Consider the following 15,986-nt stretch of genomic DNA (forward strand, 5'->3'; position numbering starts at 1 on the left):
TAGAGGGAAAGGAACTAACAAAAGCCCAGCTCTTCAAAGTTTGGGTGGACTTCACTTTTGTTTTTGTTTTTTAATATTTAGTATGGTAGTGGATTATATAGATCGTTTTAAGGAACTCATTTTGTTTCCTAAATACCTTGTAAATAGTTTCATAATGACATAGTATTTACAAATTAAAGTAAGTCATTGTGCACAAAACATAGTAAAACATTGGCTCTCCTGAGTGCAAATAAAAATTGCATTGAGAATAAGTTTGAACGCAAGTGTTACTGAATTCTGTGGTAGGTCCATCAGTACTATCTTTGCGGTTTATCACTGAAAGTACAAGAAGGATTTTGTTCTAGTACTTGGCACTTATTAAGTGAGCCTGTGACAGACTTAAACTTTACATTTAAGTTGAGCCATATCTATCTACGTGTATAAGTATGTATTCCAGTGGCAATCAAACAAACATAAACTTCAAACTTAGCATCAAATAAATAGAAGTGGTAATATATACTTTCAGGCTTTAAAACTAATCTGATAATGTTATTCTTTTACAATGGCAGAAAAACACTTAGTAAGAGAAACATACCTAATAGATAAAATTCCTAATTTTGTAAAATTGGAACATTAAGCTGAGGAAATAGTGCTATTTTTAGTAGCAGTAAAATTTAATCCACAGATGAATAGTAACTTGGAAATAGATTTTCCCAAAGGAGTAGAGATATTGTTAACAAACAAATTAATGATTCTTATAGCTAAAAATGGAAAACAAGTTTTTACTGACAATCAGTATTCTATGCTACTAATTTCAGGACTGGGGAGAACTAACTTCTAATCACAAAGTGGTTTATTGGTCTTAATTACTTTTAATGCTGCAAATAATTCAAAATCTTCCATGGAATTAAAGGATAAGTTGAAAAATATTTAAATATAAAATTATGGCTTAGTTTAGATGTATGGTATATTCTAATGGTGTGAAGTTTTTATGTAAGAACTAGCTAAAATGTTTTCTTGCAGAGTTATGACTGATCAGACTCAGAGCAGATGGGCAGGGCAGTATCGAATCATTTAAATTAAATTGTAGTCTCATTTGCGGAGGTGGTGGTAGGTTGTTGTCTGCCTTTCTTATGTGTTGTTTTGTTAGATTCTCCCAGTTGTCTTCTCCCAAGAGTTTAGTTTTTAGAGAAAGTGGGGCAAGAGTTACCAGATTATCTGTGTACTCACTTATCTGTTATCTGCCCTATTTATATTTCTTTAGATTGTCTAATCAGACATACTATATGATTACCCTTGTTTGAATTTAGAGTATTAGCCCTTTAAAAAATTTGTCACTGTGATGCAGTTGAAATCTTCCAACCACATCTCAGTCTTATCTGTAGTAGGAGTTATGCAAAACATAGGCTTTGCTGGTGGTCATCTTTAGCAAATCAAGAAAATTAAGCATTTATGTGCAGTAGTTTTTAAACAGGCCATTTATGGGAAAACTGTTGAAATAACAGATAAGAAAGAAGTTGTGGAACAAAAACAGTTTGCTGAGCTTGTAATGCTTTGTTTGCCATTTAAATAGTTTCTGGCGTTTTGAGGTCCTGATATAAACAGTGCAAACCCAGGGGCCTTATGGAGTGCTACCTATTCATTCCCACTTAACTCTGGTGGCTAGTTCACATTAACATTCACAGCTATGAGAAGTTTCTGTACTTTCGTAAATTACCTTGCTTCAGCTACATTAAGCAAGACTTTTAATATTTACTGTGATCATGTTTTGTTGTCTTTGTTTGGCTACTTTGGCATCTTTTTAAAGGGGAAACTGTGTGGGAAAGAGTAATTTAATACTGTATTTGATCTCATTGTCAATTATTCCCATTATCTTCTATCTGAACTGATAATTTATGATTTTTTTTCATTGACAAGGTTTTCAGAGCTTTAAAAATGTGTTGAAAAAGTCCCAAGCTGTTAAGTATTTTTATTTCATACTACTTTTATGACTATGGAATTGCTAAAGTAAATTAAGGAAAGTTGTATTTCAAAAAATGTAGTATACGCTTTGTAACAACTTATACAGTTTTATGTGAATTAATATTGAGGCTCTAACAAATAACTGTAGTTAAATATTTTGATGACCCTTGAAATGATTGTTTCAGACTAATTGTCAACTTTTAAAATATTGGCATTTGCTTTTATATTGAGGTTTTGATTCACATAAGTTTTTTTTTTTAACTTGGGACTTTATTTACTAATTTTATTAAAATGTTGGAACACTAGGCTGAATATCACAGCCTTTTTGAATTTTCTTGATTAAAAGGCGGTTTAACCTTCCACCACTACTGCTATCATCAAAACCCAAGACTTGATATTTTTATGTTTACATATGCTTCTGCTCACCGGTGCTAATAGTGATACCCACCAGTTGGTACTAACCATAGTGTTAGGGAAGAAATTCTAATAGAAATGTGGCAGTAGACTGGTTGCAAAGTTGGTTTTAGTTCTGCAGTGGGTAAGTAAGTACAGCTAATTTTCACAGCCATTCAGTGGATTCACTGGATGGCCTTTTGGAAAATTACGATTAGCTAAAAGGCTGTTGACACCATAATTCTGGTTACTGGTAGAGCTATCAGCACTGGTTTTTTGAAATAAGTTGAGCTTTCTAGTATCTTGATGGCCTTCAGAATAGCTGTTTTGATGCCTACTTTTAGATCTAGTTAAAATAATCAGGTACTCTGTAGCTTTGAAACCCTCTTGTCTTACAGATGTGGTTAGGTGTTGATGTACCTAATCAAGGTAGTAAACAGTCCAAGATGCAGTTGGAGGCCATCCTGCCCTGCCCTATGCTCTGTGAACTGACCTAGCTAGGCCTTGTTCCTCTATCTGTGAATGCGTGACTCATCGATATGGGCGTTTGTGTTGGGCCCATACCAACCTTGTTTAGTCCCACAGTGTTTTGTTCGCCCCACGGAGGCCAAGAAAGCCGCAGATGAGGCCAAGATGAGATTTGCCCACATAGATGGAGATCATCTGACACTGCTGAATGTCTACCATGCTTTTAAACAAAGTAAGTGTAAATTAGATTGAAGGTACTCTTTTGTCTAAATGTCACTTGCAGTGTATAAAATGTTTCTTCATCTCACTTTCATTTATTATCTGTGACAACTTTACATTAAAAACCCAGGGGTGCTTTAGAAAAACTCCTGACTAGCATTTAAAATAGAAATTGCCAGTCCTTTTCAAAGTTGTTTACATTTATAATGGGGGTGGGGGAAACACCAATTACAGAAAACCTGAAAAATACAAGGTGATAAAAATGAAAGATTTGGATATAATCTACCACAAACCATATAAATTTTTATATACTTTTTTATTTTCATACACTTTACATTTTTTGTCAATAGATTAGTATTGTTTATATAATCATTACTCAACATTTTTACCAATAAAGAGCTTTTAATATTAAGACTAGTAAAATAGAAAAATGGGCAACAAATATGACAGTTCTCAGGCTACAAGTGGTCTGTAATCATGAGAGAAAAATTAAACTCTACTGTTAGCCCAAGAGTTGCATTATTGTTGAGATATCATTTCCTCACCTAAAAAATTGGCAAGATTAGAGAAAAATATTCCTTAGTTGTGTGGGAGTGGGGTTAGTGGAACACTCATACATCGGAGGTAGGAATATAAAAAGTGATGTGGGTCTTTATGAAAAGCAGATTTTTATGTTACCAGTAACCCTAACAACTTCATACTCTTTGACCCAGAAGTAATCTAGAAAGCTGTCTTTTGAAATTTCTGTGGATACAGAAGTTTTTCATTAAAGTTTTTCATACCAGAATTATTTGTGATAGTACAAAAACTACCCAAATGCCCACTGGTAGAAAAATGGTTCAATGAGTTATGCTATAGACACATGATAAAATGTTGTTCTAGTTTAAATTATATTAGCAAATATTTAGTGACCTGAAAGCCGTTTGCCAATTATTTGAAAATGAGGAAGGAATCATAGTAATAATAAAGTTATTGCTAGCTGTTGTTGGAATGTACCATTTCTAAAACTTAAGTGAGAGGAAAACTTTAAAAGGGGAGAATAAATACAGAAATGAATGCAACAGGATCTGAAAAGGTTTGGTTTCTACGTATCAGTAGGCTGACCTAAAGATAACATAATTAAAGACTGATAGTCCTGTATCATCGCCCTCTCCCATAAATGAGGGATTCTTAGTCACTCTAAGTTTACAGTTTCTTCTCAAGAGTAGTTCCTTAATATCAATTTTGTACTTGTTGTTTTATTTATAACTCATTTTTATTACCTTATAAAAATCCTATTTACACTGCTAAAATAGAGCCTGTTGACTTTGGCACATCTGTAGGGGGTGGTGATAAAATTTATTTTTCTAAGTGTCCCAGTTCTAGAGGGCCAGCATATGGAAAAGAATGTAGCACCTGTGGTGTCATACGTCTCTGTTTCTTACTCACAAACCCTGGTGTGAGTCAAATAGTATTAATGGCTATCCAGGAGAGAAAGGGTGGAGCCCTTCTCTGCCCAGGTCTCAAAAACTGGGGGCAGGTAAGGGAAGTAAAGGAAACATGGTTGAGAAACCAAGAGCTGAAGGCCAGTACACTATTTACTTCAGAACATTTTATTTTATTCCTCTTGTGTCCATAATATTGATAATACATAATATTATCTCTGGTAAGATAGGTCAACTCAAGACTATATTCCTGTTGTCTGCCACACATCATGCTGGGTGACCAAGAGATATATTGATATAACCTATTAACAGACCGTGATAGCTGCTATAAGAGGGAATGCCTTGAGAATGAGCAGGTTCACTCTCATCATGGTTCTCAGAATCTCCTTTGATATTGTGATGATGGCATTTAAGTGATAAAAGATTTTTGAAGGAGCATCATGGTTTTATACATATACCTACTCTATTATTTTTACAAGGCATTTTAACGAATTCTTTTAAAATTAGAGATTGTGTTATTTTGTCATTTAAACTTTTTGTTAACTAAGCATAGCAGTATTTTGGATTTCATAATTGTGTCTTGAAAATGAAATTTAGGATTGATATGTTTAAGAGCTGTTATTTTGATTTTAAATATAAATCTAACTAATTTGAATTTAGAGAGGTTTAATATTTAAGATGATAAACTTAATGCTTGTTCTTTATGAAGATATTTGGTACTTGAAGCTTTCTATGAAAATACTGAATAGTTATAAACATCTACAAAAACTTTATCCTTTTCTAAAAAGGGCCAGCAGTGGGGGGAGGGGGTGGGGGGAGGAATTCAATGAGTTAGAATGGTAGCTTTCACTCACTAGATGTGTGATCCTTTCTAATAAATACTTCTTACTGCCAGAGGGATGTTAAATCATTGGTTGGATTTTAGGCTTCTGCTGTATATAATGACTTGACATTTTATAGAAATGTCCTCTTTAGTCAGAGGTAGAGGATTTAGTCTTTAATAAGTGACTGCTGCCTTTTCAAATAAGGAGAGCTCTTCAAAAAACAAAATCAAAGTTTTCTAGACCCTCACACATTACTATTTGGATATTTTGTATCCACTTATTGAATTTGAAATATATTCACTAATGCTTTTTAAATGTTATTGAGACATTAAGTATATTTCAAAAATAGCACATATATTTCATATACTAGTCAAGATGTTTTTCAGTAGTAGAGACAATGGTTGATTGCATAGTAAAGCTGAAATGTCACCTTGATAAAATGTCATTTTAGTACTATTTATGTAAATAACACTTTTTAGAAACAAAACTAGGTTTAAGTTATTTTGCAATACTTTAATCTGAGTGTGTGAGAGATCTCTAAAAATTTTACAAATGGTTTGGCTTTAGATCTCGTGAGTTTACTGTATTGATGGCTAGAATTTTAATAAAATGTTCCTAATTTTAGATTTATTGCTCCTGTTTATCAAATAATTTCTGACAAGTTTAGAAATATACTAGAACTATCAGATATTATTTACCTGGATGAATAACTTATAGTTGCCATTTTGTTCATCTTTAGCTTATGAATTGTAAAAATTGAAGACCTTGAAAAGATTGCATTTCAAACCAGAGTCGGCAAATCAACAACTCTTTTCAAAAGTCCCCCCCCCCTTTTATTGTCTAGTTTAGGTATTTTTATTGCCTTTCGCTTGCTACAGGACATAAGCAAAAGTACCTCCAAAGTATACTTTGTTTCATCTCCCAGAGATATATAGTGCTTTGTCAATAACTTTAGACAGATACCTTTCATTTCACATTCCAGATGGGTTAATTGATGGATGTTAATCAGTGCCATATTCTTTAATTCAGAGATCCGTTTCTGACCCCACCCTGTCCACTCTAATTTCTGAAAGGATACATTTTGTAATGGATAAAAATTTAGTTATATATCTGTTGTTTTTCTCAAGAGTATTAAGATAGAGTTGTATGTTACAATTGGTAGAATCCTAGAATCAAAGAGGAAACAATGTGTAAAAGATAAGCATATATCACCATAGCTGGAGAAGGATCAACACAATTTTAATTTTCGTGGTTTTTTTACTTCTGCCATTTCACAATAACACTTTTAGTTGTATTTATCAAAGTGCCTCTGAAGTAAATAATGCAGTTTTTTGCTGTGACTGTCTTTGGGACATAAAGATGTCACTGTAATATTTTTTCATGATGCTACAGTTTGAGCTCGCTCTTTAGATGAGCAACACTGGGTTAGTTGAGAGCTTATCAAGGATTCATCAGTGGAGAAATATTACCCTTTTGATAATACATGTAGTGAAATTACTTGAAGTGCTTAGACATAGGTCTTTTATTAAACATGAGTGGAGATTTCAGACATCCTTGTAAACTATCATTTGTATTTCAAACCTTGTAAATTGCTGAGAAGCACATGTGTCACAATAAAATTTCAGCCTCTTGAGGTTTGGGGCACTGTAGCTCAGGCATAAAGAGCAATGTACTAAAATAGCAATATACAATAGTCGTTTTGTGTTCAGTTTCATAACTTTCATGCTGTATTTGATTATCTTAATCTGAGACTGTGTTTTCTTTGAAAATGAGCAAGATATGGCATTTTACCAAATTCCCCCAATCACCCCTGTCTGATAGACGATCTGTTGGATACAAGCAGGTGGATGTTAATGGATAAAATAACTCAATACACTAAAAACAGTTAACTCAAAGTCATTGTCTTGACATCCAAAACCAAAAATCTTAGTTTCTGTTTCTGATTTTGAACCACACTATGTGATATTTAGGAAAGTCAGTAACATTGTAGTTAATTTAAAGAAAATGTCTGTAAATCTGCTTTGTGTTTATTTAGCTTATTCTTTGTAACAATTTACTTTCTAATTAGAAAACATTCCTATGTGGATGATTCATGGTTCTCCTTTTCTCTACCCCCCTCTAACTTTTTAGATCATGAATCAGTTCAGTGGTGTTATGACAACTTCATTAACTACAGGTCCCTGATGTCTGCAGACAATGTACGCCAGCAGCTATCTCGAATTATGGACAGATTTAATTTGCCTCGTCGAAGTACTGACTTTACAAGCAGGGACTATTATATTAATATAAGGAAAGCTTTGGTTACTGGGTATTTTATGCAGGTATGTGGATAATACAGGAATGCATTATTAAGTATTCACATGATACTGTTTGATTTCTATTATGGTCCTTTGAATCCACATAAAGGAAAAGACGAGTTTAAGAATACCTATAAAAATCGGATCTTAAATGCTGTTAAATCAGTTTCTTTGAGTGAATTGATATTCTAAGAACTTTTGTATGGCTAACAAGTAACAAATTAATGCCCTGAATAGCTGAATTAGTACAGTTATGTAGTAATCAATTTTAAAAGCTACCTTTTTATCAGTGGAGCCTTTGTTATACCAAATGGGCACGTCCATTTTCAGGTGTGATTAAGCACTTATTTCTTCAGGAATGTGAAATTTAACCCTTGACTTTTGATAAGTATATTAAAGTTTCTCTGAATCCAGATCATAATCGGAAACATTGTCACAGCAAGAGTACTAAAAGGAAGCAATTGTCCAGGTGGATCCAAAAGTACAGTTCAGTTTCTTTCTAGAAACTGAGCACCCCAAAATTCAAATATTCAAATAACTAGATTTCGTTTACAGTCCTATAGAGTGATCGTAGGCATTTATAATTAACCCTCTTGGGTACTGCAAAAGCCAAAAATGTCTTCTGAGTTAAGCAATAAAGATGAACCATGATTTAAAGGGTTTCATTTAGATTAGCTGGTTTGTGCTGTATTGGAGGCTATAAGAACTGAAGTAAAATTTTTCAAGTAAATATTGTGAATATTTATTTTAAGGTGTTTGAAACCCTGAGAAATTATGTCTGAAAAAAGTTAAGAAAATTAGGAGATTGGTGAGGTGTCTGTATTTGAATCTGAGTAATAAGACTGGTATGGCATCTTATTTTAAGATATTATGCTTAATAGAGTGAGGTATGAAAATTATTTCTCTAGACTTTTTTATTCTTAATATTTAATATAATAATTCATTTGTTTTAATTTGCTTTTAATAATCCAAAAGAGATTGACAAAGCTTTATTCAAGCATTATAGCTTCCTAATTCTTTCCTTAGATTAAAATTTGTTAAGGAACAGAGCTGGGCACAGTGGAGCATGCCTTGTAGTCCCAGCTCCTGGGTGGGAAGGCTGAGGCAGGAGGATGGCTGGAACCCAGGAGTCACAATTCTAACATAGTGTGAAACTCGGCTCTTTAAGAAAAAAAAAAAATGTTAGGAACAACATGTATGTAGTATAGTGCCTGACACCTTGTAGGCAGTTGGTACCATTTATTCAGTGAAATTGAGTTCATTTTCTGTTATTTACACACAATCTTTATTTACAGAGTTCTAGAATCGGAAAGGGCCAATTTTCTCCTTCAGTATTGGTTAATTAAATATTAGATGAGTATCACCAATCAAGGCATTTGAGTATCGAAAAAGAAGTATAGGAAGAGAAGCACATTCAACTTCTCTTTTTCCCATTCTTTTTATTTTCCTTTCTTTGTTACATTTTTCTTCTCATTTCTTTTTGCTTTCTAATTTAGTCTTCTACCTTAGCCATGAATCTTCTAATAATTGTTCATCTACTCTCATAAGTTGGTGCCCGGTGCTGAAGAGCCTCCTGTGGGTAGTCTAAGGCAGGAAGAACCAAATAATGTATATTAGGCTCTGTGATCCCATTAGGTCACAACCACACAATTATGCCTACCTTTGTAGCATGACAGTCACCATAGACAGATGAGTGTGCCTGTGTTCCAATAAAACTTTCCGTATGGGCACTGAAATTTCGATTTTGTGATTTTCATGTTTCATGAAATGTTTTTTCTTCTGATTTTTTTCCCTCCAATTATTTAGAGCTATATAAACTATTCTTGGCTCACAGGCCTTACAAATAAAGGCCGTGAGTTGGACTTGGACCCATAGGTGTTTGCTGATACCTGCTTTTATGAAGCAGGGATAAATAAGTATAGCCATAGAATAAAAAGCAAAATGTGAGGCCCTCCTGTTCCTAATTATATAGGTGACTTTACACCACTTTTCTTTTGTAAGTAGCACATCAGAAAGCATTGTATTAATTTACTGGGTTTTGGTTTCAGGTGGCACATTTAGAACGAACAGGGCATTACTTAACTGTGAAAGATAACCAGGTGGTTCAATTGCATCCCTCTACTGTTCTTGACCACAAGCCTGAATGGGTGCTTTATAATGAGTTTGTGTTAACAACAAAGAATTACATCCGGACGTGTACAGATATCAAGCCAGAGTGGTAAGCATGCCTTTGTTCTAATAGTATTTTGCTCGGAATGGAATGTGACTCTGTTACTGGAGTCATGGCCTTCAGTTTACTCATTTGGGGACTCGATTTTCTCCTCAGCTAGGGATGTATATTCCAGTGTGTAGGTATGGGCAATTGGCCTGATGGTATCATTGATCTCTTACTTCTTTCCTTTGATAAGAAAACAGTGGGATTGTTAGTGTGGCCTGGATTTGGAGGCAGATAAAGTTACAATTGCATAATATCAAGAGTTTCTTTGGAGCCATTCTTGCTGTTATGTGTTCCCTGGTTCCAGAAGTCGGTCTTTTTGTATATTTTATTTGTCCCATTACAATTAACTCTCAACTATTTATTTATATATTGGTTTTAGTACCTGTGCAAGCATAAAAATTATAGCTCTTTGTATTTTAGCATATTAGCTTTTACAAAATGTGATTAGAACTGATTGTTTTATTTTAAGCAAAATAACCTCCGCTCTTGTGGAGGTTTTGGTTTGATTTATTTATTGTTGCCAGAATACATTCTATAGCTTAGATGGAAGATGTCAGCCAACAGTACTGGGACTGAAAGCACTATTTTAGGTGGTGTCGCTTGCTATACATTGTGCAGCTTTTTTCCTACACTGATATGTGACTTTTGGACACTTCAATTGTGTAGTATATTACCATTTTATCTAAAAGGCTTTGTTGAGAAAAAATTATATAGTAAACTTTATGAAAGATTTCAGTCAAGTGTATTTTTTGGATATAGAGTTATATTTACAGTTATTAAAACATTGGAAATGAGAAAATCTGATCATTTGAATGTCAAGGTGTTGATTCTTACACAGAACCTGTATTATTACTATAACCTGGATGAGGCAGGGTAAAATAGTGTGCTGGAGTGAATAAGTCAGGTGACCTTATGTGTTATTATTTTTATATTAATGTAAAGAGAAGGTTTTTAAAAGAACATATCTTGGGTTTTTTGAAAAGTTTATGGGACATTCAACATTAGAAAATTTACATCTTATTAAAATACTAAAATACTTAACATATTTCTAAGTGGTGTTCCTAAGGATTAGGCATTTGTATTTTTATCATTGTTTTGGATTTGAAGATTTGCCTTAGTTCATCAGTATATTAATAAGTGATGCCTATCCTGTTAGTAACTACTGTACATTAATTAAATGTTAATTTGGTAATTTTTCCCCTCTTCTGGACAGGTTGGTGAAAATTGCCCCTCAATATTATGACATGAGCAATTTCCCACAGTGTGAAGCAAAGAGACAGTTGGACCGCATCATTGCCAAACTTCAATCCAAGGAATATTCACAGTACTGAATTCAGTGCTTAGAACTGAAGCTATTCAGAGGACAGCTTTAAAAGATGAATGAACTCAAAAGTTCAAGTTGTGCTCTTCACGTTGGTTCAATAATGGCCTTTATTTGAAAGCTTTTTAATTTTTCTTTACAGTAAATATTCCATTCTGATTTCATAAATTAAACATTTATGCCTCCCTTTTGTGTTGACACTGTAGCTCATACTGGAAAAGTCGATCAATGTTTTGCAGTTTATTGAAAGTAGTTCTATATATAACAATGTTATAAGCATTTCTTTAGAAATGGTTGAAAATGCTTCTAAAATGTGATTATCGACCATGGTATGCATGATCGTTGTAATTGTTGACATTCCTTTTAGAAGTTGTGAAATGTTACAACTTGTGCTTATGTAGACACAATCTTCTGTCTCAGTACAGAGGCACTGACTTCAATAAAGTCTATTTATACTAATTTTGGCCACAGCCCTTTGGTACTTTTGTTCTAGTCTCTAGACTCTTCCCAAGTGTGGGGCTTTTTCTTTTTATATTATAATTATACTATTATTACATATTTAACATTTTTCCACGAGGAGTATTCCTTACATAAAGCAGGCATTAAAGCAATATTTTTAAAAGCATAGCATAGCGCTTTGTTAGGTCAATCAGGATGTGATCTAATGGGATAAAGTGTAAGTGTTTGTTTGAAATTGGATCCCAAAAGACCACAATAATGAAAGAATGGCTTTCTTCTTGTCTGTCTTAAAGTTGATTTCATAAGGCTGTTAATTTATTATCTTGTTACATTTTTATCAAATCTTTTTACTATACTTACATAAACATTTTAAGTACTGTAACCCATGAAGCATGTTTATTTGTATTAGATAAAAGGGAAGGATATGGTAGATCTCCATCAGTTTTACTATATTCTTAGTGTTGGAAGTTTTACGCAGCATACAAAGTAATTTGTATAGTGTGTTAAAATGTACATTGGATCTTCTGTTTTCTAAAACAGGCAGTAGATAAGTGAAAAACCCTTTTGGAACCCAAAATGAGGTGTTTGTGGCCCATCAAAGATTCTATGATAAGTCAATTCTTTTTTGTTTGAAGACTAAATACTGTACTTATTAACGTCTGGGCTTCCTCTTCCCTCTCACGTTTAAAATTTTTTAAATGTTAAAGGATATAAATAGGTGTGTGTCATTGGAATTTAAATATACTTGGAAGCACATGTTTTCTATAGGGAGTTTGGCAAATTAAATGTTTTGGGCTACTAGATTGCTTTTTAGTGTAGATAGCTGTGGTTACTAAATGATGCCTGGTGGCTTGAAAGAGTTCATACGCTTCTATAAGTGCCTTATTTTGTTCCCATGGAATAATTGACATGCTAGAATATTTCTGGTTACATTTGAATATTGGTTAGAAATTCATTCAGCATTAGATCTTGGCAACATTGTCTGTTGGAATCTTTGTAAGTTATGTTAAGAAAGTCTAGGCACTTGGTCAGACTATTTTCACTATAAAGGAGCTCTTGTCACAGGAATATGTTAGCTGTTAATTTATGCCACAAGTGTGGAGTTTGTAAATCCCATCATATATCTTTATAATCTGACCATCTATCCAATTTAAATAGGTCTCAGTGTGGTGTCATGTATTATTTAATCTTGGCCTGTTTAAAATCTGAAGTTAGACCTCTAGGTTTTCTTACAGAGAAAACTTTAAGTTTTAGAGTTTCAGATATGTAGAACAAAGTTTGGTATTTGGCTGAGTTTCTAGAAATGATGAGTGTGTATCAGGAGTGGCCACATGGAAAGAGGAGAGCAAGCTGAGCTGTTATTTCCCATCATGATGTCCATCCCCAACTGTCTACAGTTGTGCTAGACTGGCCACATCTGACCAAAGCTGGCAGTTTCTTACCGTGGATGTTACTGGCAAAGGTGTGGCTTTTAAAACTTGTCTTCTCCAACCCTTTTATTTTACAGATTTGGCAGTCGAACACCAAAGTTGTTATAATTTCCCTTGTTCGCATAGGGTAGTGGCTGTCAAATAACCGCTTTGTGGTATAGAACAAGAAAATTTTAAAATTCCCTCCAAAAATAATAGAAAGTAACTATTTGGTTCTGATTTTTTTCTTTTAGAGCATAGTTAGTTAAACAAGGCTGGCTGCTTGTTCTACTGCGCGGTGGCCATGTAGATATTTAGATTTAACTGTCATCTTCCCTTACTCTTATTTAGGCTGAGTAGCCTGTTTTCTTTTCCTCTCAGCCTTCCTCTTTCAGATGATTTCTAGATATCCTGAATATTCCTGGCTAACCTCTGCCTGCTGTTCTCTGGATTGCTGTTAGTACTGTGGTCTAAACTGGTCAGACTGCAGTTAAACTTGTATTTCCAGAGGACCAGGCCTGCCATTGCTTCTCTGAATGTAATTTAAGTTTACATTAACCTTTCAAGCAACCATGGCATACTTTTGACTCATACTAATCTTACTATAATTTTAAGGTACCTAATTACTACACGAGAGTTTTAATCTTGGAGACCTTACCTCATATGTTTAAATGCATCCATAGCTCATTAAATAATACCATTTTTAAAAATTAAAGGCAAGATAGGAATATCTTAATTATAAATGTTTTTGACCGTTCCAGAATTCCTGTACTATGAAACTAACCTACAGATTGCTTCATGTGAAGTTTTTGGTCAATATTAAGTTTAAAAATAAAGTTGACATGTTTGATAGATGCTTGTATATAAGCATTGATTTGAATTTTGCAGTTTTCTTTTTTATTAGAGAAAATGGTGAGGGCTATTTTCTGCTCTTGAGCATTTTTAGCGATCCCTAAAAAAATTTGTTCCTTGCTACTGTGTGCCTTTGAGTAAAATGCTCTGTAGGTAACTAACCATTGTACAAGTAGTCAAGTAGTTGATCTTGTCACCAACATAGTAAACACATTTGTTGAGAACTTATTAGTTGCAGTGGCTTTTAATTACTTAATGGCTATTGCTTTAGCAATGGCAAAATTGATGGGAACTTTTGTGATTTGCTTACTGTGAATTGTGACTTGGACTCAGGACTCATTTCTAGGATATTTGAACTCAATCTAGCAAAAGTAGCTTTATCTAGCCACCTCTGTCATTAGTTGTGTGGTATGTTTATAACAAACCTTGGAATTCCACGTTTGGTGAGTTTCTTAGAATTTTTTTTATTACCATGGGCATATTTTCTGTTTGAAAAGATTCTATTTTTTTTGTAGACTCCTCATTTGTAATTAATAGACTGTTGTGAATTGAACCTAATTGAGAACTTAAGTCATAAATGTCAGAAAACCACTTTACATAATTTGATAATTTTGAAAAACATTTCTTCCTGATGGCAGTTTATTTTACTTGTTCATGGTATTAGTAGAATTTTTGTATAAATTGATTCATGGTACTGACCGTTGTTTATTTTATTAAGCTCCAGCTCTGTAAGGCACTGTGTGATGATACAACAACAGATTGATAGGTAAACCAGGGACCTTCTCGAATTACGGTCTGGTTATGTTTTAAAAATTATATGCAAAGATTTATAATAATATAAAGCAAGTTGTGATGAATACGGTAAGGAAAGATGCAAAGAGCTATCAGAAGTCAGAAATGAAAGATCAATTAAGATCACGCAAGTCTTAGAAATTCATATTCTTACAGCTGCCAGAAAAGTGATAGAAATAGCAGCCAAGTTAAGTTAAATGGTCAAGTGTGAGCCATTTCAGGGTTGTGAGGGCTGGGTCAAGTTCACACCCCTGGCTCTAGCCAGTTGTTGCCATGTTAGAATGCCTCATGGTATTTCAAAGCTGGAAATCTAAATCTATATGTGAAATCTCCCAACTAGAAATTTTAGATTTTTAACTCTTACAGCTGGATTCTGAGCAGCCGTTTGCAACTTCTGAGATAGGTAATCGGGGAAAATTTTGTGAAGGGAGTAGTATTTTGGTTGGGCCTCAATTATTAGGATTTCAACAGGCTCTAAGGATCTTAGATTATTAACAGAGTCATGGTTCAGAAACAGTTTTTAAAGTTCTCCTTTATTGAGGTATAATTTACATGTAGTAAACTATACCCTTTTAGATTTATAGTTTGATAAATATATGCAGTTGTATATAATCATCATTACAATCAATATAAAATATTTTCATCACCCCAAAAAACTTCCCCCTCTTTGTAGCTAATACCTTGCCTCTCACTCGAAGTGCTTGGCAATCACTGAACTTTCTGTACTTTTTTGCTTTTTTGGAAGGTCATAAATGGACTCACTGTATGTTGTATTTTGTGTCTGACTTCTTTCATTTGGCATAATGCTTTTAAGATTCATCTGTTTTACGTATATGAGTAAGTTCTTTTTTTATTGCTGAGTCATATTCCATTATCTGTGTACTATATTTGTTTATGCATTTACCAGTTGTTAGGAAGTAGGGTATTTCCAGCTTTTGGCTAACGTGAATAAAGGTATTTGCATACAGATCTTTATGTGGACATAGGTTTTTATTTCTCTTGGGTAAAAATAACTAGGAATCAAGATTGCTGGGTTGGATGATAAGGACATGTTTATGAGAAACTGCCCATTTTTCAAAGTGATGTACCATTTGCTCTTCCACCAGTAGTGTATCAGTGTTTTTATTGTTCTGCATCCTTGCCAACATTTCATAATTACCTATGTTTGTTTTAAATTTTAGCAGATGTGTAGTTGTACTTCATTGCGGTTTCAATTTGTATTTCACTGATAACTAATCACTAGTGGTGCTGAGTATCTTTTCATGTGTCTATTTGCCATTCATATTTCTTAGGCGACTAGTTACATCTTTTGCCCTTTTTATAATTAATAGTTATACTGTTGAGTTTTAAGAGTTCTTTATGTATTCTC

The 15,986-nt window shown here is 33.7% G+C and overlaps 1 protein-coding gene across 1 annotated transcript in view; it reads left to right on the top strand.

Moving 5' to 3' along the window:
- DHX15 (DEAH-box helicase 15) overlaps nucleotides 1-11,564 on the top strand; it is a 54,915-nt gene extending 43,351 nt beyond the window's left edge. The window contains exons 11-14 of the mRNA XM_069495267.1: nucleotides 2,912-3,034; nucleotides 7,400-7,590; nucleotides 9,615-9,784; nucleotides 10,998-11,564. Of these exons, the coding sequence (XP_069351368.1) occupies nucleotides 2,912-3,034; nucleotides 7,400-7,590; nucleotides 9,615-9,784; nucleotides 10,998-11,115 (602 nt within the window). The 3' untranslated portion in view covers nucleotides 11,116-11,564. The remainder of the gene's footprint in view (nucleotides 1-2,911; nucleotides 3,035-7,399; nucleotides 7,591-9,614; nucleotides 9,785-10,997) is intronic.
- Nucleotides 11,565-15,986: the final 4,422 nt, after the last annotated feature.

Source organism: Eulemur rufifrons, chromosome 19 (genome assembly GCF_041146395.1).
Source record: "Eulemur rufifrons isolate Redbay chromosome 19, OSU_ERuf_1, whole genome shotgun sequence".
NCBI classification, from domain to species: Eukaryota; Metazoa; Chordata; class Mammalia; order Primates; family Lemuridae; genus Eulemur; species Eulemur rufifrons.